The 10636-nt window shown below is 47.3% G+C and overlaps 1 protein-coding gene across 4 annotated transcripts in view; it reads left to right on the top strand.

The window, feature by feature from the left end:
* Nucleotides 1-5950, top strand: part of CCDC13 (coiled-coil domain containing 13) — a 38253-nt gene extending 32303 nt beyond the window's left edge. The window contains exons 14-17 of one of the 4 annotated variants that reach the window (XM_081834303.1): nt 612-766; nt 1886-2021; nt 5362-5467; nt 5641-5950. In XM_081834303.1, the coding sequence (XP_081690429.1) occupies nt 612-766; nt 1886-2021; nt 5362-5467; nt 5641-5760 (517 nt within the window). In that variant the 3' untranslated portion in view covers nt 5761-5950. Of the gene's footprint in view, nt 1-611; nt 767-1885; nt 2022-5361 lie in introns of all 4 variants that reach the window. The other 3 variants (XR_014150085.1, XM_081834304.1, XM_081834305.1) reach the window with 3 other exon arrangements.
* The last annotated feature ends 4686 nt before the right edge of the window (nt 5951-10636 follow it).

The following is a 10636-nucleotide window of genomic DNA, read 5'->3' on the forward strand; positions in this document are numbered from 1 at the left end:
ACCTTAAGGTGCACAAATGACAACATTTTGGAGGTCCCAAGCCACAAGGTGGTCTCAACTAGGGCCAGGGCCTTTTCAGTACTGGCCCCGACGTGGTGGAATGCTCTGTCACAAGAGACCAGGGCCCTGCGGGACGTAACATCTTTCTGCAGGGCCTGCAAGACAGAGCTGTTCCGCCTGGCCTTTGGTTTGGATTCAATCTGACCCTTATGTTTCCCTCCCCTTATGGTTTTGATCTATGGGCTACTTTTAAAATGGGGCTGCATTTTAAATTGCATTTTAACCTGTATTTTAAATTGGGGTTTTTCCCCCCATTATGATTTTACTGTAATTTTACTGGTGTTAGCCGCCCTGAGCCCGGCTCTGGCCGGGAAGGGCGGGGTATAAATAAAATTTATTATTATTATTAATATAGTAAAATCTGCACCTAATCGGAAGGTGGCAGACTTCCCCTTCCTCAGAGGTTTATAAACAAAGGTTGAATAGCCGCCTGTCAGGGACTCTTTAGGTGCGATTCCTGCATGTCAGCGGGTTGGGCTAGATGACCTTGGGGTATCCCTTCCAGCTCTGATATTCATTGATTCTATGGGTCCTTCTGCTTTGAATGCCAGGGTGGACGACAGCACCACCAAGGTCTGGGAAGCAGACAAGAAGCTTCAGGAGCAGCAGCGCAGGTACATCGCTCTAGAGCAGCAGTTTGAACACCTGAAAACGGAGTCGGGGAAGAATTCTGGCGCCCCAAAAAACCCCTCGAAGAACAAAGCAGGTAATGTCATAGATTAGAGCATGAGAAGGCAAACTAAGGCACGCGGGTGGCGCTGTGGGTTAAACCACTGAGCCTAGGGCTTGCCGATCAGAAGGTTGGCGGTTCGAATCCCCTCGACGGAGTGAGCTCCCGTTGCTCGGTCCCAGCTCCTGCCAACCTAGCAGTTCAAAAGCACGTCAAAGTGCAAGTAGATAAATAGGTATCGCTCCGGCGGGAAGGTAAACGGCATTTCCGTGCGCTGTTCTGGTTCGCCAGAAGCGGCTTAGTCATGCTGGCCACATGACACGGAAGCTGTACGCCGGCTCCCTCGGCCAATAAAGCGAGATGAGCGCCGCAGCCCCAGAGTCGGCCACGACGTTGTGGCGCTGTGGGATAAACCACTGAGCCTAGGGCTTGCCGATCAGAAGGTTGGCGGTTCGAATCCCCACAACGGGATGAGCTCCCGTTGCTCGGTCCCTGCTCCCGCCAACCTAGCAGTTCAAAAGCATGTCAAAGTGTGAGTAGATAAATAGATACCACTCCAGCGGGAAGGTAAACGGCGTTTCTGTGCGCTGCTCTGGTTCGCCAGAAGCGGCTTAGCCATGCTGGCCGCATGACCCGGAAGCTGTACGCCGGCTCCCTCAGCCAGTAAAGCGAGATGAGTGCCGCAACCCCAGAGTCGGCCACGACTGGACCTAATGGTCAGGGGTCCCTTTACCTTTACCTTTACCAGTTTCAGTTTATTGGTTAATTTTTCTAGTAAGGCAGTTTCCCATACTATTTGATACCATTGGTCCATGCTTACTCCTGACATGTCTCTCCAGTGTCTGGTTATGGTGTTTCTGGCTGCTGAATGTAGGTGGGTTATGAGTTCTTTGTGGTGTAAATGGGCATTATTGCTTTGGAAGATGTTTAGTAGGGCCAATTCTGGGGTTATTTCTAATACTTGCTTAGTTATATTACATATTTCTCCTGTGACTGTTGTCCAGAATAGTTGGATTTGGGGGCACTCCCACCACATGTGGAGGTACTGTATATGGCATGTTGTAATACCACGCTGCTGCATTTGTGTTTGGCCACGACGAACGTGGAGACTTGGTTGGTTCTGAAACGCAGGGGAAATTCTGTGTTCTCCTTTAGCGACAGGCGCCGCAACTACAGCTCAGCCACACAACAGCACCAGGCTGGACTGGAACGTGGGTGACAGGAGTGGACCTCCATCAGCACAACGATCGGAGGTGCCTCTGGAGTCCCAAATAGAAGAACTATCCACAAGGTAGGATGCTTAACCACTTTGAGAAAGCTCATGTTTATAACCACCGGGTGACGTTGAGCCAATCACTGCATCTTTCAGCCTAGCCTACCTCTCAGGGTTGTTGCGGGAAAGAAAGCAGAAAGAACATTTAGCTCATGGATAGGCAAACTAAGGCCCGAGGCCGGATCCGGCCCAATCGCCTTCTCAATTTGGCCCCTGGATGGTCCGGTAATCAGTGTGTTTTTACATGAGTAGAATGTGTCCTTTTATTTAAAATGCACCTCTGGGTTATTTGTGGGGCCTGCCTGGTGTTTTTACATTAGTAGAATGTGTGCTTTTTAAAAAAATGATCTCTGGGTTATTTGTGGGGCCTGCCTGGTGTTTTCACATGAGTAGAATGTGTGCTCTTATTTAAAATCCATCTCTCTCTTTTTTTAAAAAAAATTAATTCATTTTTCTTTTTCATTCATTACATACATCTCAAATTCTTAACATTTACTGAATATTCCTCCCACCCTCCCCTCCAAGACTTTCCCCAACTTGTGCTTCTCAGTGGTGTAGCATGGGTTGTCAGCACCCGGGGCAAGGCAAGTAATTTGTGCCCCCTAACCCGTGGATTTGCACCCCCAAACCCGTGGATTTGGGCCCCCTAACCCTAACCCCCAGGTGTTGCGCCCGGTGCGGCCGGCCCCCCCTGCACCCCCCATGCTACGCCACTGGCGCTTCTGGTTTTCTGTTTTCACCCACTTTGCTATCTCTTAACAGAAAAGGTTATTAATAACATAACATCAAACCTAAAAACATAAAAATAAAAGTGAATACACCATCATATTTCACTATCTTCTAAACATTTTCTGATGCTGATAATGTGAATGCTTATTTAAATCCTGCCATCTCTGGGTTATTTGTGGGGCATAGGAATTTGTTCATTCCCCCCCCCCAAAAAAAATATATAGTCTGTGTTAAGTTGTGAGTGAACATATCAGACGACACAGCGATTCTTCAAACAGCTCTTGTTTATTCACAGGCCAGAACAGAACAGAACTGAAGGGTTCAGTCAGCCTGCTTATATAGAGCTCCAGTACAACGTAACTGTAACAATTTTCTAAAACTATCCAATCACTGAACGTCACTTTCGATCCCTTATTTGCATAACTATCTATAGTATCCCCCTGCTGGCCCAGAGTGAGAACTTCAGTACATAACAGTCCGGCCCCCCACAGTGGACCAGCCCCCTGCTGAAAAAAATTGCTGACCCCTGCTTTAGCTCCTTGGAGGGAAAGGTGGGATATCAGCCCAATAAATAATATGGAAAGGAAATTTCGGAAGGAAACCCATAAAACGAGTGGGCAGTCGAAGACCTTAAGAGACCCAGTGTGCTTGCACAACAGCATTCATCGACGTAACCAAGAGCCTCTGCTGCTCAGAAGGGGAACGTGGCAATGCTCTTTCTGCTTCATAAGCCCATGTGGCTGAGTGGATAGAAAGTTGAGCTAGGGATGTGAAGTCCTGGGTTCAAATCTCACTAGGTGAGCCTCACTAGGTGATTGCAGGCCAATTGCCGTCTCTCAGCCTTGCCTACCTGACAACGCTGTGGGAATAAAATGGGGGTGGCGAGGGAGGCCATCTTGAACTCCGCGGAGGATGGGAAGGTTACAGTCATACCTCGGGTTACAGCCGCTTCAAGTTGCGTTTTTTTGGGTTGCGGACTGCTAAAACCCATAAATACAGGTTACTTCTGGGTTTCGGCGGTCGCACGTGCGCAGAAGCGCTAAATCACGCTTTGCGCATGCGCGGAAGCACCGAATAGCAATCCGCACGTGCGCAGACACGAGTTGCGAATGCTGCGGGTTGCGAACATTCATCCTGCACGGATCACGCTCACAACCTGAGTGTCCACTGTATTAGGAATATTTTTTTAATTACCCCGGGGAATGCTATCGATAGTTCCACCTAGTGCCTCTTGCTTTGAGCCAGAGCAAAATGTGTTCTTCCTGGTCTTGGTACAAGAGCCCGGTAGCGCTGCGAAGAGAGCACATGCAGCCGCAATAGCGCTGAAGAATTCTGTTGTTATTCAGAGGCGGCTGCTGCTGCCTTAAATATGGAGCTCTCAGTGGAAAGACCTTTATGGCACCATTATACAGTGGTGCCTCGCAAAACGAAATTAATCCGCTCCGTGAGGCTCTTCGTCTAGCGGTTTTTTCGTCTTGCGAAGCAAGCCCATTGACAGCTTAGCGGATTAGCGCTATTAGCGGTCTAGCGGCTTTTAGCGATCAGCTGTTAAGCGGCTTATCAGCAGATCAGCTGTTAAGCGGCTTAGCAGCTTAGGAAAAGGGGGGGGAGTGGGGGGAAAACCGCGGGAACTCGCAAGATTTTTTCGTCTTGCGAAGCAAGCCCATAGGGAAATTCGTTTTGCGAAGCGCCTCCAAAACGGAAAACCCTTTCGTCTAGCGGGTTTTCCGTCTTGCGAGGCGTTCGTCTTGCGGGGCACCACTGTAACTACCTCCTCTGGCCATGACAGCTAGAAGCTTCCTTTTAACATAAATGAAATCTGAAAATTTTCTTTTTCTTTTCCCCCCAATTTTTTTTTTCATTTTATAACACAAATAAACAGCACAAACAGGAAAACAAACAATAGAAACAGATTCTTGTCTTATCCTGTTAGGTGGGCTTCCCCAAGTCCCCCCTATCTGATTTTCATTTTACCTCATCTTTAGCAGTTTACATATATCTTTTTTTTTAATCACACTTACTTTAATCATAAAACATCTTCACATTTTATCACTTGCAAATAATACTATTTTAAAACACACTATCTTCTACTTCTAACTCTACAGCCTAAATCCACTTCCAAAGCTATTCTAAGATTTAAATACTAACATATTTTTTTGAATATATTCCTTAAACTTCTTCCAATCTTCTTTCACCGTCTCTTCTCTCTGGTCTCAGAGTCTCCCGGTCAGTTCGGCAAGTTCTATATAGTCCATCATCTTCATCTGCCAGAACCATGTGTATTCTCCAGCATCACGGGGCCAGAGAGGCAGCTTTGCATACTGGTTTCCTTTTTCTTTTGGAGGAGGAAAACAAGAGAAAAAATATTCTGAATCTCAGAAGCCAGAACAAGAGGGATTGCTGCGCAGCGAAAGCAGCGATCCCTTTGCTGTTCTGGCTTCTGGGATAGCTGCGCAGCCTGCATTCGCTCCATAAGACGCACACACATTTCCCCTTTCTTTTTAGGAGTGAAAAAATGAGTCTTATAGAGCAAAAAATATGGTAAATAAAAATGCCTGGAAGAGGCTGCCTTGTTTTCCCAGCTTGTAAGTTCTTCGCGACGTCTGATGACCGATTTTTGTCCTTGCAGGCTTGCGATCCAGATGGACGAGAACGAAAGCCTGAAGATGGCTTTGCAGGACTCTGCGAAGACCAAAGAGGAAGACTTCCGTCTGTACCAGGAGACGATGGGGCAGGTGAAGGACATCTTTCTGCAAGCTCTGAGGCAGCAGAAGCAGGACCGGAACTAAGCCAAGCCCACCCAGAGCGCCCTGTGGAGGGAGGGAGTCATCGGGGAATCCCAGGGGTCTCGCGTTTTACACCTGGCCAGGTTTGCCCCTGGAAATGATATTTGTTTGAACACTTGCAGGAGGGAGTGAGGAATAAACCTGTTGAAGGCGTAGCAGACGTAGCAAACTCTTGCCAGCCAGAGGCCCCTCTTCTCACCCACGATGATGCCCATGTAACTGTCTCTTCGGTGGAATTTTAGGTCTCCTCCGCTCTTTAGTGTAGGAGCTGCCACGAAAGGACTGGCCTGTGTTGAAAACGGCTGGACCTGCTTTGTGTGCCTGCGATGCTGCTCTGTTTAAATCTGTAAATACAGGACATTGTTGTCACCCTTGGCAAAGCCATAACAAGATAAAGGGGTATCTTATTTTCTCAACAAAAAGAAAAAAAGACATTCCTTGTTTGGTCTCTGCTTTCTGTTGTAAATTAGAGAGAAGGCAACAACCAGACACAGCGGAGACAGGTTTGCTAGAGGGCTGCTTCAAGATTCACTATTTTCAGGTGGGATTCAGTCACATAACTGTAAATTCAGGTTCAGTAATATCCAGAGACTTAAGCAGCCTCATGAGCAGCGTGATCTCAGCAACTCATTAGCTGAGGCATTGTTGAATAAGAATTATTATTATTATTATTATTATTATTATTATTATTAGTGTTGACTTTTTCTCAGACAAGCTTACACAACCTACAACACAGATAAAATACAAAAAGCTAAAAGTTTATTGTCAGGGAACTGCCATCAGAGCCAGAGGAGGAGGGAGGGCTCCAGAGGGATGCCGGAGAGCGTCCCAGGAGGGAGAGAGGCAGCCCATCTGCTGGGGAAGGAAATCAGCGTAGCACCAGTGGAGAAGGGGGGCAGATGGGGGAATCGGCGAGGGGGCTCCATGACTCCTCGCCGGAGACCAGCGGGGAGAGCACGGGTCCTCCGCTGCCCACACCCTCCCTGCGCAGAAGACTTCCGCGCAGGGAGAGTAGGCGGAGACTAGGCGTCAAAGAGCTTCTTTGCTGGAAGAAGTTCAAGAAATGCCCACTGACGGATTCTGCCAGCGATTGAGACAGCCACGGATGGGTGGCTGTCCGGACAGAAAGGGTTCACCCAGGTAACCCAGCCAAGCGTGGCGCCGATTTACGCACGAGCAACCCCTAGAACCATTACATTTATACACCACTCAATTGTTAAAAACAACAACCTCAAAGTGATTTACGAAAATCAAAAACCTGCATTTACGACAGCTAGAGTCCATCAGCATTTGTGGTTCCCAGTTTGTGCTGGCAAGCGGCTAATGCTAAACTAAGTCTATTGTTATGTGCCACCCCAAACTATGAATGGTGAGGGATTCCAGGAGATTACTCATGGTTTGGGTTACCTTTTGGTAACAAGGCACTGCAGAGACTGTGGTGTCTTCATGATGTATGGTTTATTCACACATATATACAGCCTGAGCCTACGATGGAGGGGTCCACAGCATTCAAACCCCAAGAGGGTCCCGTTTCTCCCATTGCTGCAGCCTCAGATTTAAACAGCCAGCTCACAGCCCCCAACTACAATCCTAAACTGAACTCTGCTAACTAGCTCAAAGTTCAGGGTGGAGCCCGTCTCTGCCTTTTAAAACGGTCCACTGCGTTCCCCTTGTCTTTGGTTAATGGCTCACTGATTTTCTGGACACGGTGGAAACCAGTTTGGCCTGTATTATTTAACGCTTGGCTAAATCCAGCACCTAAATTTTAACACTCCCAAGCGTGGATTAAATTCTAAGAAATTGAAATTGAGGGAAATCTGGCACCCGCAACTCATAACAGTATTTATTCTGTAAGCTATTGATGGCCACATCTTCCAAGTGATGCCTAAGGATGTTTTCCCAAAGGTGGGCAAATGATAACATTTGGTAACACATGATTTGGGGGCCATAATGTCTCACGGCGGCTTCTGCGTTGAGAGGCAGTAATAATGTGCAAAGCTGATACTTCCACAGGTACCTCCGTCAGGAAGGCAGAAAATTAAAAGGTGTCAACATGCAGTGAAGTTGGGAGGGGGGGGGCAAAATTCAACTTTACATCGCATAAGGGAATTCCGAGTGCTGCTCTAAAGGTAAAGGTACCCCTGCCCGTACGGGCCAGTCGTGTCCGACTCTAGGGATGTGCGCTCATCTCCCTTAAGAGGCCAGGAGCCGGTGCTGTCCGAAGACACTTCCGGGTCACGTGGCCAGCGTGATGAAGCTGTTCTGGCAAGCCAGCACCAGCGCAGCACACGGAAACGCCGTTTACCTTCCCGCCGGAGCGGTACCTATTTATCTACTTGCACTTTGAGGTGCTTTCGAACTGCTAGGTTGGCAGGAGCTGGGATTGAGCAACAGGAGCTTGCCCCGTCGCAGGGATTCGAACCGCCGACCATACGATCGGCAAGTCCTAGGCACTGAGGTTTTACCCACAGCGCCACCCGTTAAGTACAGAAGTGGCTTAATCATGCTGGCCACATGACCCGGAAGCTCTAAGGGTCAGGGGTCCCTTTACCTTTACTAGGTTGACACCACCACCATGCTCGGCCTGTATTGCAAGGGTTAGAACTAGATAATCCTTTGGGTACTTTTCAACTTTTATGATTCTATGAACGCAGGGAAGGATGCCAGCCGTTTTTTTACTGCGAGTTCCTTTTAGATGGGTTAAAAACAAACAAACAGAGGAACTGTTAAAGTCCGAATTTCCTGGTGCAGCAATAAAAGAAATTATCCAGTGTAAATCTGGAAATTCCCCACAGATAGAAAGATGGAACGTCATGGTTTTTGCAGAAGAGTAGTCATGTTAATCTGGTTACAGATAGGTAGCCGTGTTGGTCTGCCATAGTCAAAACAAAATAAAAAAATTCCTTCCAGTAGCACCTTAAAGACCAACTAAGTTAGTTCTAGGTATGAGCTTTCATGTGCATGCACACTTCTTCAGATACCTGCACACGATGCATGCACACGAAAGCTCATACCTAGAACTAACTTAGTTGGTCTTTAAGGTGCTACTGGAAGGAATTTTTTTATCGTGTTAATCTGCTGCAGCAAACCCAGCAGAGAGTTTTTTGGCACCGTGAAGGCTAAGAAAGTTAGCAGGAGGTTTCATGGACCGCGATGACTTCCTATACATGCACCAAGTGGTATCCTAAATTGGGAACTATAGGTGAAACTCGGAAAATTAGAATATCATGGCAAAGTTCATTTATTTCAGTAATTCAACTTAAAAGGTGAAACTAATATATGAGATAGACTCATGACATGCAAAGCGAGATATGTCAAGCCTTTATTTGTTATAATTGTGATGATCAACACAGGCTGTGGAAACTTCACACTGGACTTCAAGCATCTGGCATTGTGTGCCTCCCCATTCTTCCTCCAGACTCTGGGTCCTTGGTTTGCAAATGAGATGCAAAAGCTGCTCTCATCAGAAAAGAGATTTGGGGAGCCATGTCATCAGCTGGTGTTGGTCCACTGTGCTTCATTAAGGCCAGGCTCAACACAGCCGTCTACCAGGAGATTTTGGAGCACTTCATGCTTCCTTCCACAGACGGGCTTTATGGGCATGCTGACTTCATTTTCCAGCAGGACTTTGGCACCTGCCCACACTGCCAAAAGTACCGAAACCTGGTTCAGTGCCCATGGAATTACTGTGCTTGATTGGCCAGCAAACTCACCTGACCTGAACCCCATAGAGAATCTATGGGGCATTGCCAAGAGAAAGATGAGAGGCATGAGACTGAGCAATGCAGAAGAGCTGAAGGCTGCTATTGAAGCTTCCTGGTCTTCCATAACACCTCAGCAGTGCCACAGGCTGATAGCATCCATGCCACACTGCATTGAGGCAGTAATTGATGCAAAAGGGGCCCAAACCAAGTACTGAGTACTTATGCATGCTTCTACTTCTCAGAGGTCCAATACTGCTCTATTTGCAGTCCTTGTTTTGCTGATTTCACTTAATATTCTAATTTTCTGAGATTGTTAATTTGGGGTTTTCATCAGCTGTACGCCATGATCATCACAATTATCACCTGTAAATATATCTCTCTCTAGCTACATACACACACACACTGCTGGGGTGGGGAGAAACTGCATGCAGAGGAATGAGGTTGCCTCACCTCAAAAAGGATGATATAACAGTTGAGAAAGGTTCGGAAAAGTACAACCCAAATGATCCAGGGGATGGGAGTGAAGAAAGGTTGCAGCGTTTGGGACTTCTCTCCCAAACACCTATCATGTCACTTTTTCCTCGCTTTTTTTCCTCTTAGCTAAAAAGGCGAGAAAGAGGAGGCATTATAGAAGTCGAGGCAGAAAAGTTCCTCTCCCTCACAACGCTGGAGCCCATAGACATCCAGCGAAGCTGAATGTCCAGACAAAAGAAAGCTTCAGCGCAGAGTTTGACTGCGGAACTCCCTGCCACAGGAGGCAGGCATGGCCACCAACCTGGATGGCTTTAAAAAAGGATCGGACAAATTCACAGAGGAGGAGAGGGATATCGAGGGCTGCTAGCCATCGTGCCTACGCAATGCTTCTGAATGCCAGAGATCTATGAGACTGTAAACCTGGAACGGACCCCCAGAGGTCATCCAGTCCAGCCCCACCTTGCAAATGCATACCTTTTTCAGCAAGCAGCTGGAAACAGCAGGAGGGGAGAACAAGGCTGCTGTGCTGGGATCAGGGCCGGATTTAGGTTTGATGAGGCCCTAGGCTACAGAAGGCAATGGGGCCCTTTATATATCCAGCTGTCAGAAACAAATTGTCGCTGTTTTTTGTGCTGAATAAATGTTGTATGGTAATTTATGGACCGAATAGGTATCTCAAGCCATACTTCTCGGTAGTTGCGCCCGCCCTGTGGAACGCTCTCCCACCAGTTGTCAAAGTTGAACAACTACCAGACTTTTAGAAGACATCTGAAGGCAGCCCTGTTTAGGGAAGCCTTTAAAGTTTAACAGACAACTGTATTTTAATATTTTGTTGGAAGCTGCCCAGAGTGGCTGGGGAAGCTCAGCCAGATGAGTGGGGTATAAATAAATTGTTGTTATTATTATTTGCACATGTTGCCATGCATTCCATGCAGAATGT

The sequence above is a fragment of the Podarcis erhardii genome (genome assembly GCF_964252035.2).
Source record: "Podarcis erhardii genome assembly, chromosome: 12".
Lineage (NCBI taxonomy): Eukaryota > Metazoa > Chordata > Lepidosauria > Squamata > Lacertidae > Podarcis > Podarcis erhardii.